General features: G+C 44.6%; 1 protein-coding gene across 15 annotated transcripts in view; it reads right to left on the bottom strand.

Annotated features, from left to right (window-relative positions):
* Window positions 1–20,570, bottom strand: part of PTPRF (protein tyrosine phosphatase receptor type F) — a 1,415,717-nt gene that overhangs the window by 81,691 nt on the left and 1,313,456 nt on the right. For 8 of the 15 annotated variants that reach the window (XM_068239458.1, XM_068239459.1, XM_068239460.1 and 5 more), the window contains 2 exons: window positions 12,151–12,168; window positions 6,700–6,810 (listed from right to left, as the gene is read on the bottom strand). In XM_068239458.1, the coding sequence (XP_068095559.1) occupies window positions 6,700–6,810; window positions 12,151–12,168 (129 nt within the window). The remainder of the gene's footprint in view (window positions 1–6,699; window positions 6,811–12,150; window positions 12,169–20,570) is intronic. The other 7 variants (XM_068239462.1, XM_068239467.1, XM_068239465.1 and 4 more) reach the window with 1 other exon arrangement.

Here is a 20,570-nt window from a genome sequence, read left to right as displayed (position 1 = left end):
AGCCAGGGCACTATCTGCAAAGAGTTTGTATGTTCTCTCCGTATCTGTGTGGGTTTCCTCCGGGCACTCCGGTTTCCTCCCACATTCCAAAAACATACGGATAAGTTAATTGGCTCCCCCTAAAAATTGCCCCTAGACTACAGTACTTACACTACATAATATAGACATATGGCAATGGTAGGGATTAGATTGTGAGCTCCTTTGAGGGACAGTTAGTGACAAGATATATATATATATATATATATATATACATTGTACAGCGCTGCGTAATATGTCGGCGCTATATAAATACTAAATAATAATAATAATAATAATAATTAACTTGTTTTGGGGTAATGAAAGAATCAGGTTGCTAGGGGTGAATATGCCACCAGCATTCTTTATAGCACAGAACTTTATGTATTTTTCAGTGGTATGGATGAGCTGTGGAGATAGAGAGTGCGAAGATACATCTCAATGAGCTGCAGCTATTCACTCCTCCACCACCGCTGACATCTTATAAACAATCTCCAGCCAATTTTTGGATTCCATTTCACATTTAACTTTTAAAATAAATTATCAAGCATGGGCAGTTAGAAGTAGGGGCTCCGTATATCATTATCAGACCCGTGGCTCCAGGGCGGGCCTCAGACGACCGCATGGCAGAGTTCAGTAGGGGTGGCCATACTCCGCAATTTGCATCCGCTCAGGGAAATTTTCTGGGATGAAAATAGCATGAAGGGGGAGAGGAGGGGAGCCGCTGGATCCGCAGCACAAAGATAAAAGGACTCTTTAATATATGACCTTGCAGAGTCGCAGAGCAATAATGAAATGCCTGGGTGAGCCGGGGCAGTTTCCAAGAACACAATGTAGCTGTTGTTATCCACAGACAGACAAACAGAGGATCCTCCACTGAGACCACCGCTATTTGGTGTAGTGAGATTACGAAGGGATACAGCTGTGACTGGGAATGCTGTGTTCATTCATAAAAGGTAACATGATGTTTACGTTAGTTGACAGAAATAAAGTGAACCTGTTGGTGTGGCGGTGATTGTAAACTGACACTGCTAATTACCCTGTCTGAAAGTACCATTGTTATCCTCTAAGGCCCGTTGCACACCTAATATTAGCGGTGCAGAGCAAGAACCTCACAAACCAGCCTTCATATGACCTTGCACCACCGTGCAGCGACAGGGTCATATGCATAGCACCGCCCCCTGGTTAGCAACGTATCCCTGCAGTGCAGGAAGTACGTCACTGGGATTCTTGTTGGTCCGTGAGTGTGTGATGCACCGTGCTCCCATCATGCAAACTTACTGCATCGCCCATTGACTTGCATTACTCCATAGTCAGTGTGGTAGGCACAGGCAGAGCCGGGACGAGGTCCTCCAGCACCCAAGGCTGGGACACCAAAGTGCGCCCCTCCATCCCTCCCACCCCAGCCGTCACACACTGATTGCTATTAGACTAAGAGGCACCCCAGGGCCCCCAACACCTTAAAGGGAACCTTAACTGAGAGGGATATCGATGTTTCCTTTTAAACAATACCAGTTACCTGGCAGTGCTGCTGACCTATTGCTGCAGCAGTGGCTGAATCACACACCTGAAACAAGCATGCAGCTAATCCAGTCTGACTTCAGTCAGAGCACCTGATCTGCATGCTTGTTTAGGGGCTGTGGCTAAATGTATTAGAGACACAGGATCAGCAGAAGAGTCAGGCAACTGGTATTATTTTAAAAGGAAAAATCCATATCCTTCTCAGTTTAGGTTCCCTTTAATCTCTAGTTATCTGGCTTGGAGTCACTGCCATGTATCCCCTTTTCTTATTTCTCTCTGCTTCAAACAGAACAGAGGAATGATAGCTGAGTGAGTTGTATGCCCATCCTACACTGCGCCCTGAGGCTGGAGCCTCTCTCGCCTCTGCCTCGGCCCAGATCATGTGGTAATGCGCTACAGCCTTGAAATTGGCATTGCATCGATTTGGATACTTCCAACGCACTGCATCATGTGGATACAAATAAAGGTATTTGGCTCATATGTGCATTGAATTGCTGGTGAATTAGTATTTAAGGGCTCATTCACATCATTTGTGCAAATTGGCCATGTGATCGGAACACAACACGCACAATATCTGCGCCGCTATGCACTGCTGATTCCATTCACTACAGTGAATGGGTCAGCCCTGCGCTTGGCCGAAAAATGCATATGGCAGTACGACAGTGCATAACACTGCTGCACAGCGCATAAAATCTTATTATGTGAGCGAGGCCTAAGGGTCCAGCAGACAAGGTACATTGGTCAGCAGCCTTAGCCTGAGTTGACTTTCTTTGAGGGCTAATTCTGTCATCTCATGATCAACCAATCAGAAACCTCCTTTCATTTACCTGCTAAAACTTGACTGGCTGCTCTGTGCCCACTTTTGCTCCAGTTTTCATTGCATCTGTCTTGATAAATCAGCCTTAACTTGTACATTGTTATTGACTTACACAACTGTCAACAGAACACCATCTTGCTTTCATTTCGGCACTGACACAGCTTGCTTATAGTAATCAATACCTGAAGTCGGGGTCACAAGTGTCATTGCTGGCACGTCTTTCCGCTGTAATATATGTTTACAATCCTCACTGTGCTGTCATAGCCAAAACATTTCTAGGAATCATTATAATGATTCATTTTCTTTGCACAAGAACCTCAGATTGCCATGCTGATTCGGGATCAGAAAGTGAATATTTCACATTGGGGACGGTGTCTGGGTTGATGGTGGCTGTTGGCTTGCTTCCTGGTCTGTGGCTGCCACGTTTTGTTTTGGGGAAATCATCAGAAAACTGTACAGGGTTTTGCAGGAAGTGTTGTGGATCATGCAGAGAGAAATTCAAGGCTCCATACTATAATCACTATAATCATAGAACGTCTACAACAATGAAAGAGTGACATTTATGGAAATGGTGGGTAGGAAGATTATACAGAAGCAAAGAAGAAAATGAGAACCGTACAAGAAATACATTGTCCTGCGGGGACAGTGGAGAGGAAGAGGTCACGGGTGGAGGGGGTGGGAGAGGGACCATGCACTGTATAACGTGCACTCAGGAGCTTGACTTGCAGGCATTGGGACAAGCAGAGAGGGTTTTGTAGGATGTGCAGGGGAGGAGCTCTGTCCTGAATCCGCCTCTGCTGTTCTCCAGGGAGGGGTGAGGGTATCAGGCGTGCCAATCTCTATCTGGATAAGAAGTGAAAGGGACCAACCTTCTCGCTGATCTGAGAGATGGAGGATTGATTGGATGGCGGTGCGATGAGGATGACGAGGAAGTAGAAAGACAAGGAGAAACACAGAGAAAGTAAAAACAGCAAACTTCATGTGTTCAAGACAACAAGCACACGTGTCACACGCCAAGTGGCATGGCCAGCACAATGTAAACTACACGCCTGTCGCCTTTCCAGCCAACCACAAATCAATGGCTACATCCACCAAAAATGTATATTGCAGTTGGGTGAGTGAAGTTACTTCTTATATTTATCGATGATGCCAACAGCTGTGAGCGGAAGAAGGTGAAGACTCGGGTGCAGAGATTCTGCCATTGGTGTTCCTGATATATACAAGAAGCAGGTGAGTGATTCAGCATGCTGGACTCCACAGGAAACTGGAATATCAGCTTTGGTGGACGTCACCTTCAAATGGATCGGCACGCTGTACACAGAGACACTTATCTTTACACGGGACAAACACAAAAAACAGTATACAGACCACATACAAACTCATGCTGACAACAAACGTCACACACTGGGGTGAACATTCACGCAGGGGGTTAAGAACTATCCGACAAATAAAGCTAACTCCTCCCTTGTGTAATGATGGTTGTGTCAAGTAGTTAGGTAGCCAGAGCCCTTGGTTTTGTCTTACAGACATTGTATTTTTGACCTGAGGCAGTAAGGCCCGCAAAACGCATTGTCGTCGTCGTATCCAATGAACTTTTCTCTTTCCTTACTCCTCGCATAAGGTAAGACTATTTTAAAGAGAATCTGTACTCTAAAATTCTTATAATAAAAAGCATACCATTCTATTTATTATGTTCTCCTGGGCCCCTCTGGGCTGTTTCTGCCACTCCCTGCTGCGATCCTGACTTGTAATTGCCAGTTTTAGGCAGTGTTTACAAACAAAAGACATGGCTGCTAACCAGAGTGTGATAGGCTGAGAGGAGCTCAGTCTGACTCACACAGACTCAGTCTGACTCACATGGGCTCAGTGGGCGTTAGTGGGCTCAGGCCCTAAAAGAAAGAAACAACGCAAATGAATGAAAAATTCACACTGCATGTTATGTGATCTTTGCGTTGCATACAGTAAAGTATACTGTCAATGAACCGTATGCTTCTCTGCCATTATCAATGCACTGCACTGAGATACTGAAGTTCATTGGGCAGCATCACACTGGATGCATTCTGAATGTTGTATAGACTTACTAATGCGGTGCATCTTTCTGTGTTAAGATGCCTCCCAAAAAGTTGCAATGCAACACACCACTGTGAATGTAGCCAAATAGAAGAAGAGTAAAACAGGTTTATGAGGAAAGAAAGGGGTGTTGAGATTAGAAACTGGGGGGGGGGGGGGGGGGGGGGGTTTAGAGCATAAGAATTGAGAAGGGAGAATGTAAACTAAGAACAGTAGAAAGGAGAGATTAAAAACTCTGTGTGCCTGGTACACACATCCAATTTTGATTGTCCAGTTTTACCAGTTCCATGTAGTATGAGAGCTTACTTACACAATCTGTTCATATTAGTCAAAATCTGTTGACCCCATACTACATGGAGGTGGTAAAATTGGTCAGTGATTGGCCAATCTAAACTGGATGTGTGTATGCCCCTTTAGTAGGGGTTGAGTGCTCCAGATCTGCAGCGTTTACTTTCTGCTACTCTTATTACCTGTAATACATATCCTGGCCTGCTGGAGGCAATGTTGTAAGCCCCACAGCCAAAGCATAAAACAACATAGTTTAAAACAATCCTGTGAAAACCCATCAAACGATTACTTGTTTGCATGAGCGAGAGGAAAAACAGATCTCCTGTACATAGACACAGGCTGGAATCAGGGTGTCAGCAGGATGTGTTAATTGTATATTTTATACCAATTCACATTATGCACGCTGAATTCCTGGGATAATATCCACCCGGGAGAGATGAGTACACTGAGAACAGAGCTCAGGAAAGAGTAGGGGGTTACTGCAGAGCGAGGGAACACTATAAAAGGGTGACAATCACAATAATTACCTTTATAGGGAGCGTGGTGATAAACAAACACTGACAATCCGACACAGAAAGTCTCCTAAAATTATCTGAGGACAGGCAATGCTGAAAGTGTCCTCATTCCAATAAGTTCTAAAAAACTAGATATATTAAATCTGCTTAAATTAAAAAGATGTAATAAACAACTTTTTGTGCAATAGACAGGTGTCTGTGCTGCTCCATATTTCTGGAGGCCTCTCATCCTTTCACTAACTCTCCTCTCCTAATACTCAGTGCTACTGGTGGCCTCTCATCCTTCCACTAACTCTCCTCTCCTGATACTCGCTGTGCTGCTGGAAGCATCTCATCCTACCACTAATCCTCCTCTCCTGACACTTACTGGAGGCCTCTCACTGTTCCACTGACTCTCCTCTCCCGATACTCTCTGCTACTGGTGGCTTCTCATCCTTCCACTAACTCTCCTCTCCCGATACTCACTGTGCTACTGGTGGCCTCATTCGTCCACTAACTCTCCTCTCTTGATACTCAGTGCTACTGGTGACCTTACATCCTTCCACTAACTCTCCTCTCCTGATACTCAGTGCTACTGGTGGCCTCTCATCCTTCCACTAAATCTCCTCTCCTGATACTCACTGTGCTACTGGTGGCCTCTCATTCTTCCACTAACTCTCCTCTCTTGATACTTAGTGCTACTGGTGGCCTCTCATCCTTTCACTGATACCTACTGTGCTGCTAAAGGCCTATGATTCTTCCACTATTTCTCCTCTCCTGATAATTGCACTGTTGGAGGCCTCTCATTCTTCCACCATATAACTGCCCTCTCCTGATTTACAATGTGCCATTAGGACACCCTACTCCCACTTCTGTTTCTTTTATAATAGTCCATGTGGCTGAAGGACTCATTTTTGCCTTCACTCTTTCCTGAAACATTCTGTGCAAGGAACAGAATCTGCTCTTCCCACTGACTCCTAAATCTCTACTCCTGAAATTCTAATCCCCACCACATTTGCCTGTTTGCCGGTGTGTGCCCAACTTTCAAAAAGATTTATGAAACTCCCCTTGCCCCTAGTTGAAAGCAAAGTCAGAATTGCATTGCAGAAGATAGACTGTGTAATGAACTGCCTCTCCGGTGTCTGGAGAATCGGGTAAGTAAAGGGGAATTCTTTCAGTCGATACGGAAATCACATTAATTCTCATTAAACACAAAACATCATGACAGAAGACAAAACATATGGCCGACCGTACACCAGAGACAAACATGCAGCTGCTCTGCAGAACGTCAATTCGTACATTCAACCAACCTTTATCTGCACACACACGACAGCCTCACACAGTGCTCCACTCTCACAACACTCAGCAAGAGTCACACACACCCCAGTGTCTGATAGACGCGGCACATCTGTAGGAGAGCTGCTATCTGGAAAGAAGAAGCATTAGGTTGGTCCATGGAGGTGGCTGGCAGTGCCAATGGAGAGCGGTTCTTACCACGCACGTAGAGGTTGGCTGGAGCAGAGTAGCGTGTCCCTGCACTGTTGGTGGCCACACATTCATACTTCCCCTGGTCAGACTCCTCGCTGTTCTCAATCTGGAGAGCACCTGGGAAGAACAAAATCAAGTTTAACAAAAACATTACAGTCTTTTTGGAAAGAAACCTATATATGCTGCTTACACAGATCTCTTTTTTTCCCTCTTTTTCTTAAAGTGGTATCATACCCAAATATCATCTACGGTCTAAAGCCTAATTCCCCTACCCTATCCTCAAGGCCGACCAACAGTACATGTTTTGCAGAAAACCACAAACATGCACAGGTAAGGTAATTAGTGCCTCAGCAGAACTGAATAACTACCTCTGGGGACTTCTACAAAACATGCACTGTTGGTGGGTCTTGAGGACAGGGCTGGGAAACACTGGTCTAAAGCATTAAACAAAGCATAAAATTAACAGCTTAAACAGTTTTTCAAGATACCGGAAAGGTTAAGGTTACCGGAAAGGTTAAAGGTACGTACACACGTCCAACAAAGTGCACGATCAACACAACATGGCCAACCCCAAGACAAACAGTTTACACGACTTGCGTTTTCAGACACCATCACATATTAGGTGGGACAGTGTACCTGTCACGGATACCATGATGATGAGGATGATGAAAAACAGTTAAAAAAAAAAAAGGGACACATCAAGATAGACTGCCACTGCTGCATTTTATCTGAGCAGTTTTTGCCCTGTATCTGAGGAGAAATAGCACAAACAAAACAAATTACCACATGAGTGCATGCACTAGAGCTAGACAGCTGTTGGCTGTGCAAAACAAAATTCATGCCTTTTATGTTCATTCATAAGGGGAGGGGAGGTGGAGTGGAGGAATGAGCAATGGGACTTCCTGCAGTGGGGAAAACAGTAGCTAATGGCCAGGTAGGTCAAACTGGCACATTAGCCTTCCCCCCTCCAGCGCACGCACGCACGCACGCACGCACGCACACACACACGACTATAGGGGTAACTCTCCTCTAGTGTCTGTGCTGATTAAGGAAAGGATTTCTATAGTTATAACAGATGTGGCCATTTTACACACAATTAGTCAACTTTAAAAGTCTTGCCATTAGCAGGAGAGCGGATAGCAAACATAAGGCATTCAATCTATCCTTCTATCCTTGGAGATAATTAACACTGAAAGAAAAAGGCGGAGGAGCGCTCCGTAGTGTGTTACCCTTTAATAAATAAAAACAATGCGCTTACAAAATTGCACTTACTAGATACAAATTGTAGCAGGCGTATAACATAGGCTGAACAGCCGTATCATCAGCAACCAAACCGGAGACCCTGGGAACAGCTATGGCCAGTAACCGTCCTGATCCTGTGGATGTTATGGATCTGTGGTGTCCGACGTGGTGCTGCTCGTGTGCTGGATGGCGTCACGACGCGTTTCGGCGTATCCACGCCTTCGTCAGGTGAACCATCCAGCACGCACACGACGTTTAAATAGTAACAATAATAATGAATCCCCAGTCCCGCCCGCAGGAAATAGGTGGGCGTGGCTGGGGGTGGGAAGAGGAAGTGTGGAGGGCTGTATCTACACTTGTAAAGTGTCTCTGACGCTACGTCATTTCCGCAACAGAGCATGCCGGCGCCCTATGGTCCCCCAGGACACCACAAGGCGGAAACACTTCCGCCTCACAGCGCCGATCATCCAGCGCAGTTGATTGGACCTTGCGCACAACAGAGCACAGGTAACCCACAGCGACCCTGCATGCAGTCCATGGGGATTTAGAGATGCCGTAAATATCAGTATCATTAATTCTACCTATTTGTCAGGCTTCACCTGACACTGAAGGACCTATGAGATGAACTATTCAGTTTTCATTGGATTTTATTTTATTTTTATTATATTGGAATCCTCCTTTTATAACATTACAGATAGGGTTGTTTACAAGTGTAGATACAGCCCTCCACACTTCCTCTTCCCACCCCCAGCCACGCCCACCTATTTCCTGCGGGCGGGACTGGGGATTCATTATTATTGTTACTATTTAAACGTCGTGTGCGTGCTGGATGGTTCACCTGACGAAGGCGTGGATACGCCGAAACGCGTCGTGACGCCATCCAGCACACGAGCAGCACCACGTCGGACACCACAGATCCATAACATCCACAGGATCAGGACGGTTACTGGCCATAGCTGTTCCCAGGGTCTCCGGTTTGGTTGCTGATGATACGGCTGTTCAGCCTATGTTATACGCCTGCTACAATTTGTATCTAGTAAGTGCAATTTTGTAAGCGCATTGTTTTTATTTATTAAAGGGTAACACACTACGGAGCGCTCCTCCGCCTTTTTCTTTCTCTCTTCTAATCTAGCTGTACAACCCAGCTTGGAGGAGCCGCTAGAGTGTGTAACCTGCGATCTGTCTGGCGGACTGTGCAGCGCAAGATTGCCCATCTCTTGATAATTAACACTGGGTGGTGTTAATTACATTGGCATCTGCAGAATTTTACCAGGGAGGGTCGAGTTTTTTTAGTGAACACTTTCTTGAACAGTAATAAAATGATGGCTTACTTTAATGTCCCTTTATTAAAAAAAACAACAACTTTTTTTTTTTTTACTAGAGATGTCAGACTCTAGTGGGGTTTCCAGTTTTTGGGGAGCCTACTGCTTCTGTTCAAATTTCCCTATGGAGTAGCAGGCATGCTGGGACAATGTGATCACCTTCAGGCAGGTAAGACTTTATTGCCAATCAGAGAAGAGGAACCTGCCTCAGCTGACCTCTGTCTGAAAGTGGCAGTTGCCTGCCTGTTGTGTGCTTCCAGCTATAATTCTAATAACACTCATCAGAATAAGTATGCAGACAAAGAAAGTCAGAAAGAGGTTACCCAACCTGATGTGCTTGCTTCATGTGAGTGATGTGTGATCAATTATAGTAAAAGTAACTAGCGACTTGTGGGATGAGATGAACTCAGCTTTACGTTACAGAGAAATGGAATGAAATAAGGTTTAAGCTTGCTTCCCTGTAGATTATAAAGACCTAACCAGAGTGTGCAAAAGACTCATGAGGTGATAATGCAGCCTGATGCAATGGCCACAAGATGGCGATGTTCCATCAAACTCCACAGATAAACTGTGAAAACCAAACTACATAACCAACATGACAGTTCTGACAACAGAGCCCAGGAAAAATTAGGATGAACTAGTATTTGCTGAATTGTAGAAGCCCAAAAGCTGCTGATATACATTTTCTTCTACCAGGATGTGCTGCAATAAAACTCTGCACAATTATTCGTTAATTATTACAGGTGTAAAGGAGATAGCGAATATAAGATGTTACAGAAAATACAGTCAGCTGGAACATATGCATTATCGGATGCTGTGAAACAAGCAGCAGTTCTGAAGCTGGTAGATGAGCCGTTAGTGGTTAGGAGGTGCCAAGCAGAACGGAGGAATCACGGTGAGGAATGGGACAACACTGAACATGACCAATGGGAGGCTGACGAGACATCTATTAAACAGCTGTAAATATGCCAGATAACTATTGGTTAATAGTCGTATCAGATTTTGGCAAGCCACACACACTGACTTAAGTTTGACTGGAGTAGCTGCATGCTTGTTTCAGGTGTGATTCAGACACTACCGAAGCCAAAAAGTAAATAAATATGGCAGCCTCCATATCCCCCTCAATTCAGGTGTGCTTTAAGTGATGCATTTTAATTCTTGGATTTGACAATTAGATTTAAAATATGTCCCTAAAAGCTTTTAAAGTATCCACATGTTACATCATGGATTTTGCTTTTCTATGGATATAATGCCTGGTACACACAATTTACCGTCAGACGGGTCAAATAGATTATTTCAGACGGGGCCAATCTAATTTCCGATTGTTTTATTACGATCACTTCTATCCAAAATTGATTAGAAAAAAACATCAGAAATGAAACCCATTGTTTACACACACTACAGCACAGATCCTTGTGTGCACGCCTTGTCCCCTACCTCGTGGCTTTAAACTAACCAGATGTCATATAAAGGTCAACATGAGCCCAATCCGCACTGATTCAAACAAAACAATGTTATGTTGGAATCCTTCTCTGCAACTGAACAGCATGCTTTATACTGCAACAGTGCATACAAATCAACTCAATGATCACAGTGCATGTACAAAAGCACTGCTGCTACCCCCCATGAAAACCAGTAAGCTGGAGTACTTGTATGATCAGTAGAGTTGTTCGATGTAGCTGGATACACACGGGCTACGGCCGTTGCTAGCACACAGGAGACGTGTGCGCAACAGCTAAGCGACAGCTCCGCCTGAGCGACAGCTGTCTACACGTCTCTGCCCAACAGGCAGAGACGCGGCGGAAGCTATCGCCGAAGGTTCGGCCCCGCCGGAAGCTCCGTTGGCAGTGTGTGGGTAGCTGTCGCTAGTCTGCATACACACGGCAGACTAGCGACAGTTGCGGAGTCAGATGTTGCCAGGCGATTGAACTTTTCAATCGCACGGCAACTGCTGTCTCCGGCGACAGTTCGGGGTGCGCGACTCATACACACGGAGGACCTGTCGCCGCAACATGCGCGTGCCACGTGTTGGTGGCGACAGTTGTGCCCCGTGTGTATGGGCCTTAAGTGTTTCAACTTGCTTCCATATGTAATGTAACTTGTATGCAGCTTGGAATAGAGCCAATCCAAATCGGCCCATGCGGCATAAAATTTTCAAGCAAGCTGGAATTTTTAGCATCTCATTCATCATTTCTAGTAATCACCAACACTCGAAGTTGGCGTTAAAGCAAGTGCAAAAGCTTGTACAGGGAAACACAAACTGCAGAAAAAGTATATAAAAGGCTCTGTGCTGTAGTGGTAATTGTAAACAACAGTGTTCTGCTGTCTTTGGACACCTCCGTTAAGGAAAAAAAAAAATCAGTGGCAACTACTAAAGCTCTACTTTAGGATTTTTATTTTATATTATAAGCATTTTACCTTGCATCCCCTTACCACTAGTGGTAAAAGGTAGGAATCAAATATTAAAAACTTCTAAACACAGACTTTAAACAGGTACAGAGAGGCATACCTTTCTTTGCCTGTATGCTCCAACGTATCTACTATATGCCACGGTAACATACCACGGTTAATGTGCATTACCACCGTTGCAATGCTGCGTTGCAACTTTAATGTCGCATTACAATGCAATGTCTCACTGTGAATATGCCCAATGTCCAACAGAGAAAGTACAATTAGCATTTCAGTGAAATGAAATCTTGAGAATATGACTTTATCTTGAGCCATTAATATACCATTTACAAGAAAACCCACTCCTGGCTCAGCCTGGACACACATAGTGGACAGACAAACGTTGTGAGGAGGTTGTTAATGTTATTGGTGAAGGTGGACGAGTTTTTCCGATGAGGCATGTGGTGGAATGGTGGCAGCGTGAGAATTAAACCAGCATTCTTACCTCTGATTGGTGTACCACCTGGTGAGGTAATGTGAATGCAAATAAGATTAGAAAGAAGTTGTTAGTAATAAGAAGAGGAGAGAGCGGGACATTAAGAGATTACTGGGGACGCGAGACACTGGATAAACCTCTTCAGAGACACTGCGCAAGACCGCGCCTTCACAGCTTGTGTCAATAAAGAGGTCATTTCCAATTTCAGGCAGGATTGTATTAATCAGAGACAGGAATTACGTGAAATAATTAAACAAAGGACTGAACAGCGGCAAGTAAAGCAGGTTTATGTAATAAAACAGAGTAACCGCGCTGGAGGGAGCAGGAAGGATGGATTCGGTTTGCTTTTCTCTTATTGGTATAACATCAGACAGAGTGATCTCTGACCACTGGTGCAACCTATGTAAACTAACAATATGAGTCAGGGGCTGAGCAGGCCTGAGGCGTCAGCTCGCTTGCCTTTCAGTGCTAGAGCCTTAGGTCAGAACATCACATGTATGGAATTCACATGCTCACTCTGTGCAGTGGTTGCCTGCCACAGTCCAACTGGTAGGGTAACTCGTTTCCAATCCAAACTGTTGTAAAGACATTTGGTTGAGAACCCACCTATAGGACGGTTAAGGTGGCCATACATCAGGCGAATTGGCAGCTGATCGACCATTCAATTCGATTACTATAATCGAATTGGATGAAAATTGGTGGCGCCAAGTGCATGCCCGACTGACAATTGTCGATCGCGCATGCTGCAAGATATCAGGCCGAAGTAGGTTGGTCAGGTGTGCGGATGTACAGCGGCAGTTTTCGGAAGAGGCGGGACCCCCGCTGCTCCTGCCGTAATGTATGAATGTGACCAAGCCTAGCCCCCCCCCCCCCCCCCCCTACCATGTGCTTTTATACATTTTCTGTCCTGTGGCAGCCTTCAATGGTGTCCGTCCATCTCTCCGGGTTCAGCCACATACACACTGGAGATGCATAGCGTCTGATGTCTGAGGCGTCTCCAGCGGCGTGTATGTGGCTGTTAGAACCCAGAGAGATGGACGGACGTCATTGAAGGCTGCCACAGGACAGGCTTTATATAAATGCACACACTGGGGGGGCACATTTATACATTAGAGGACAGCGGCGGGGCGGACACGGCGGGCTTAGCCAATTCCCTGAAGATTTTGGGCCCGTTTCTACTATACCTAGGCGAATCTGCACAGAAAAAAAAGCCTGCAGATTCGCATGCGTATGCAAATTCGTGTGCGTTTGCAGGCAGTTCTCTCATGCGAATTCGCATGCATACGCAATTTTTTTTTACATTTAATTTTACAGTCGCCATTCATTGCTATTGACTTCCGCATGTGGAAACTAGTACACATTGACACAAAAAACCGCTTAAACCGTGCAGAAAATTGTAACAGAGGCGGACTTTTTTTTTTTGTGCCTGCGGGGGTAAGCAAAAATGCAGAAAATGCATGCAGATTTGTGTTAGTGGAAAACGGGCCCTTCATGCTGAAATCAGACAAGAAACGGCCCTGCAGTATATGGGCAGCTTTGACAAAGAGACAAATTTATCTCTAATCAGATTCCATCACAGACAAATTTATCTCTTTATCGAATCTGCCCATAATCTTCAGTTGCACTTCTACCTTTAGAGCCTGTTCACACTAAAATCCATGTAGGAAACTGATCACTGCTCTTCACCCCTTCTATGCTTTGGAGAACATATAAATATCTTTATTAAAGAACATACTTCAATCATTCAGGTACTCTTTAAGGGCTTGTTCACACTGAGTATTTCTGATGTTTATTTAAAGAACCTGTACTGAAAATAAAAGTCAAAATAAGCATACACAAGTCATACTTGCCTTCCATGTAGTCTACTCCTCAGTGTCTTTCTCCTGTCCCGCGTCCTATTTGTTCACTATGATCAAGGGAATTTTCCGTCCTCCATTTTGAAAATAGCCATTACCCCATAATAGCTTTCTGGTCAGGACACAGTTAAACTGTAACATCGCCCACTTGAGCCATAGGGAAACATGGACATTACCTGGTACATCCTCTCAGCTATAACTGACAGCAACTGATATTTTACTGACAGCAACTGATATATTTCAGATCTGACAAAATATTGTCAGAACTGGAAGGGATTATTGTCAGAAGAAAATGGTGAGCTTCTGAGAGGAACTGATGGCAAGGTAACTATGTAATGTTCATTTGAAGTTACCTCATGTGTTTATTTTAAATATTTTTACTCAGTACAGGTTCTCTTTAAGAGCTGGAAATTTTAGAAATCGCCCTAAAAGCGCTTGTGCAATTTCCTAGGAGACTGCTCACATGTGAGTGTTTTGATTTTATTAAAATCGCAAACGTGCTACATGTACCATTTTCTGAGCGCTTTGGCTCAATGGAAGGTATAGGGAAATCACAAAGCGCCTGAAAAAGCCGCTTTTTATTGCGATTCCCCATGTGCCTTTATGAAGAAATACATTGTATTTATTAATTTCCAGGTCAAAGAGTCCACTTCCTGATGACGTGAAAATCGTAATTGCTCAGCAAAAGCGCTTACAAACACGCAAGCGCAGGGAAAAGCACTTAGAAAAAGGCTCAATAAATCACTCAGCACTTGCAATAGCGCTAACGATTTATAATGTGAACAAGGCCTAAGGCCCCATTCACACCTGACAGAATTTGTGTGCAATCTCTGTTTCTGCAGATGCCAACAGCCTGGCTGCAATGGTACTCCTCTGGCTGTAGCCACTCAGGGGGAGTGCATACTAGAAAACCTGATATGTACGTCTGTTCCAAGCAAATGTCCCAAACTATTACTAGCCAGGTAACGGGGAAGCCAACCAGCATAGTAACTGATCTGTAGTAGCAGTCTTGGGATTCTCTCCTGAAACATATGTACTTAGTGCAGAGCCAGATCATGCACAAGGCAAACCTAGGCAGTGGCCTAGGGCCTGGAGAGAGTCCAGGGGCCTGTTTGGCTGTACACAAGTCACAGGTTATCACTGAAGTCACATGATGCACACAGCAGTCAGAGATACACCAATTTCTAAAAAAAAAAAAAAAAAAAAAAAAAAAAAAAGCGGCCCATCCATAATTATATATCATGACACTTCAGATAAATGTTGAGATTAGTGAAATTCAATTCTGAGTCTACATACGTCCCATACGAGGGATTCCTCCAGTTCCCGGCCACATTTTACTCTGTTTTATTGTATAAACCACTAAAGGGGAATTCTGGGTAGGATGTTAGTAGATTAGTTGGTGAAAAAACATTATATTGTATCCATCACATTTTATTTCTGCATATAAACACATGGTGCAGACGGACACAGATCCCACCAAGTGTATTGTACATTTTCAGAAATATATGAAAGACCATTTACTGAATATATGTAGGCATTCAAATATCAAAAACACATTTCAATCCACCAATTAGCATTACCTCAAGTCTGTATTTATGCATAGCTCCCAATTGTCCCTTTTTCGGAGGGACAGTCCCTTTTTGGGAGCCCTGTCCCTCTGTCCCTCTTTCCTCCTCATTTGTCCCTCTTTCAGGACTTTGTCCCTCTTTCTATGTAAATATATATATTTCTCTACTAAAAATGTGTTTGATCGACTTTAAACTTTATTCCCAACCTTGAAATTGATATATTACTAATTTTAAAATGTTACTCTGAAGGAAAATGAACCAGGATAGAAAGGACCAGTGTGGTTTGAATCATAAAACAACATATTTTTTAATGAAATCTCTATGGTACGCGTGACTAGAGACGTGGTGAGGGCGTGGCCAGGGGTGTGGCAGGGGCGTGGCTTAAGTGTCCATTTTTCTCATCTCAAAAAGTTGGGAGGTATGATTTATGTGTTTAATTTCCTAATATCAGTTGAAAGCTAGAGCCCTCTTTGCAGTAGAGAGAGTATCATCATCAAATGAAGAGCCAGGAAGATCCTCAGGCGTATTTGTAAGGGTGAGGAGGCTTAAAGTGGTGATGTTCACAAGCAGTCCAGGGGGTGGGACAGAGGCAATGGAGTACCCTCTATACATTATGCAGCAGTAGAGCACCAATAGGGATCAGTACTTCATCTAACTATATACATATTACAATAGACAAAAGTGGACTTGAAGCATAGCACACCATCATAGCAGTTAATACTCGTGGGTTAATGCTGTGGTTGTGTCTTCTGCTTCCTCCTGGTAAACTCAGTGGACAAAAATCTTAAAAACAAACCTGTGTGAAAGAAAAGGTTAGAAACTAGATACGTACCTAAGAACTCGGAAGCCTCTGCATGGCCCCTCTTCTTATTGTGGCCATGCTCCCATCCAACCACAAGCTTCTTTGTACTGGGCATGCCTGAGTAAAGTCTGGGCATGCCCAAAAAACAAAGCAGCTTGTGCATAGGAGGAGAAAGCCATGCATGAGCGGCTTCACTCTACTGAGCATGTGCGGCCCTTACTCATGCATGCCCAGTACAGAGACGCGTGTACTTAAATGGGAGCGCAGTCATGGGAAGCTTATTTGACAAGCCCTTATAGGGAACCAGCCATTGAAGGGTGGGGTTGTGAGGTGTAATACTACTTTGGTATCTATATTTTTATCTCATCTTTGCTTCAGGTACACTTTACACAGTAGAATAGAACAGCCACTTAAGATCATGTTTGTTCTATAAAACAGCGGCTCTAATGCTGGGTACACACCATGCGTTTTCCCGCCCGATCCGCATGTCGATTGGGGTCGATTCGACTATTTCCGACGTGCTCGATTCGGGCTTCGATCGTTCCTGCTGTCGATTTGCATGTTAAGTATGCAAAATCGACGGCCGAATTGAGCACGTCGGAAATAGTCGATCCGATCCCGATCGAGCGGGAAAACGCATGGTGTGTACCCAGCATAACACTCACATAATAATGCATTATTTCAAACTCTAGTTCGGGAATATATCATTATATGCATTCTAAATCATTGTTGCATCACAGATAGTTCCCTAAACATCTCATACATACAGTTGTCATGTACAAAATGTACTACTCTTTTTTTTTTTTTTTTTTTTTTTTTTTTTAAGTAAACTGTTGTAAGTTCTTTAAAGGGAAGGTTCAGGGACTATCTGAAAAAAATAAAAATCCCCATCCACTTACCTGGGGCTTCCTCCAGCCCGTGGCAGGCAGGAGGTGCCCTCGGCGCCGCTCCGCAGGCTCCCGGTGGTCTCCGGTGGCGCGCCCGACCTGGCCAGGCCGGCGGCCAGGTCGGGCTCTTCTGCGCTCCAAGGCCCGGCACTTCTGCGTCCCACGCCGGCGCTCGGACGTCATCGGACGTCCTCCGGGCTGTACTGCGCAGGCGCAGTAGTTCTGTGCCTGCGCAGTACAGCCCGGAGGACGTCCGATGACGTCAGCGCGCCGGCGTGGGACGCAGAAGTGCCGGGCCTTGGAGCGCAGAAGAGCCCGACCTGGCCGCCGGCCTGGCCAGGTCGGGCGCGCCACCGGAGACCACCGGGAGCCTGCGGAGCGGCGCCGAGGGCACCTCCTGCCTGCCACGGGCTGGAGGAAGCCCCAGGTAAGTGGATGGGGATTTTTATTTTTTTCAGATAGTCCCTGAACCTTCCCTTTAAAACACATATCCAAATCCAGAGTTGTCTGAAATTAAACTATTTATCTACACATACCAGTGTGTATGATACATGCCTTGACCTACAAACAACCTCCCAGAGCAGAACCTGTTTGTAAGTAGGGACCACCTGTAGTCATGATTTTATTACCCGCCAGGTGAGTATGCAATGCTGGCTTTTTGTGCTAGTCAGATACTGCTTGGCTGGTCTAATCAGCAGTCTTTGAGCTGCCCAAACACCTCCCAAAATAAATGTATTTTTCTTCTAGTGACTGGAGATGCTTCTTCCTCATAGCCACATGCCCCATGATCATTTGCAGAGATTTAACCACAGGGGAGAGCAGACTCTTTACTTACAGGGGGGCTCAACCTCTTACCCTCTAATACAGGGGCCCCAACTCTGGAGCAGGTGGTGTTGTGGCTGAACTTGCTAAGGGTGAGGGAGTCACAGTGACCACACTGTTATGGGGGTGAATGACAACACTTGTTATATGTCCCCTGGCAGGTAAGCTCAATAGCCACGGGGGGCATCACAGGAAAGGGGGGAAGAAGGTGTGAACATAGGTGTGACCATCAACGTTTGCAAGGGGAGGAGGGGGACGGGGCTCCATGATTTGTAGGTACACCTCTGATCATGTGATTACATTTCCAGGCTCTTTACACAGTTTAGTAAACAGGTCCTCTTTAAATAGTAAATAAACCCCTTGTTTATGTGGATATTTGATGGAAGAGTTAGTATTTAAATACCTTCTGTTAAAGAGAAAGCAATGCTGCACTTTACAATTTCACCACAGTCTTCCTGTTACAAGACCCATCTCTGTGCATTATATTCATTATTACATTTAGGCATCTTTACCACTACATCTGCCGGCAGCTGCTCCCCAGTGTCTACTACAGTTTTAGCAAAACAATCCAATAAAAGAGTAGCAGAGATTTAAGCGGTTCACACGCGGATAAAACACATATTCAAGAATTTTAAAGCGTGAATATCATAATCTAACCGCCAGGTCTGACGAGGCCTCTCCCCAGCTCCCAGAACCCTCCAAAACGGGGCGGCTGCACATTTGGCACGACCCAGGCAATATTTACAGTGAGCTGCGCCAGGGCAACATCAAACTTTTTACTGGGAGAGAGGATGTGCAGTTACCATGGAGACACTACATGAATTCTTTCTGCCGCCAAGCCAAATTCTCACACAGTTCTGGATGCCATGGGTGCCGTCCAAGCCCGTCTTTAACCTCAGCGCTGGCACTTGAACACACAGAGATCTGGAGAGACTGGGGCCCTCAGTGCTGTGTCTGTGCTTCTCCTGGAACTCTGCCATTGATAATAAGGTTACTGACAACTGCCAATTAGCTAATGAGTCAGAAGCATTCGGAGCTGTACTGTATACTCAGAGCTGTTTGCGGCTGAGCATTGTACTGCCTGCAGGCATTGTCTGGGTCATGGATACAATAACACGCTGCAAAACAAACACCAGCTACTACGGTATTTTTATATCAAAAGAAAACATTATATTCATATTTATCCAGCAATGTCTCTGACAATGAGGTCAGCACACAAACACTGCACGATCTCTCCTCGCTGGGTCTGTTCTAGAGCCAGGAAACTGACAAGAGTGCCAGTTTATCATGTTGCCCACAGCAGTACATGTTAAAGGTCTATGATCAATGCACCATTTGGATCAAAATCATAGGTGCTGAGGCCCACCTGAATGTATTCCTTAAAGGACAACTATTGTGAAAATGTGTAAAACGTAAAAATACATGTTTATTACTGTAGTTGTGCATAAGTCCCAGAGTAAATTGCACTAAATGTATTTAATTTTTTTCTATGTAGCGGTCACTTGAAAGACAGCTGAAGTGAGAGGGATATGGAGGCGGCCATATTTATTTTCTTTTGTACAATCCCAGTTGCCTCGCTGTCCTGCTGATCCTCTGCCTCTAATACCTTTAGCCATAGACCCTGAACAAGCGTGCAGATCAGGTGTTTCTAACAAAAACGTCAAGATTATCTTGTTCCAAGTGTGGGATTCAGACACTACTGATGCTGAATGATCAGCAGGACTGCCAGCCAAATGGTATTATTTAACAGGAAATAAATATGGCAGTCTCTATATACCTCATGTCAGGTCACCTTTAAAGCGGCTAGTAAAAATCGGATGGATTTTGGACTATCCAATTTCCTTAGGGGGGTATTTTCTGTGTTTTCTTTACTCTCTTCAAATGCATTCCCTGGAAAGAACCTTTACAATGATGTGCCACTGCCATCCAGGGAGTGCTTTTGAAAATAACAGCATTCATAAGAATCCTTGTGAGGAGATGGATTAATCTGTCAGATCTGTCACGTTTCTACTGCCTACTGTAAATGACAGGAACATAGGAAAAAGGTGATTTACGGTGCTTTTTACTCTGGGAAAAATGTTATTGAAGTGTATTTTACATTTTTGTGATGGTCGTCCTTAAACCACATAAGGACCACGGGCTTAAACCTCCCTAGTGACCAGGCTATTTTTTTTTTTTTTTTTACAAATTAGGCTACTGCAGCTTTAAGTGCTCACTACAGGGCCATACATCTCAGCACACAAGTGATTTAACCCCCCCCCCTTTTCTGCCCACCAACACAGCTTTCTGTTGGTGGGCTCTGATCGCTGCTGGGGTGTTTTGTATTTTTTTGTAAATATCGGTTTTATTTTCTAATAAAAATTGTTTTTCCCCCCTTATTTCGTCGATCCCCTCCCCATCAGCCTATGAGAGCTGATCGCTTTTGTGCTGCCAGAGGGGACTTAGATCGCAGCGCTGTACAGAGTAAATAGATAACAGTCTCCTAGCAGCGATC

The sequence above is a fragment of the Hyperolius riggenbachi genome, chromosome 6, assembly GCF_040937935.1.
Source record: "Hyperolius riggenbachi isolate aHypRig1 chromosome 6, aHypRig1.pri, whole genome shotgun sequence".
In the NCBI taxonomy this organism is placed as follows: domain Eukaryota; kingdom Metazoa; phylum Chordata; class Amphibia; order Anura; family Hyperoliidae; genus Hyperolius; species Hyperolius riggenbachi.
The sequence above is the reverse complement of the archived record's forward strand: the minus strand, read 5'-3'. Positions and strand labels throughout refer to the sequence as shown.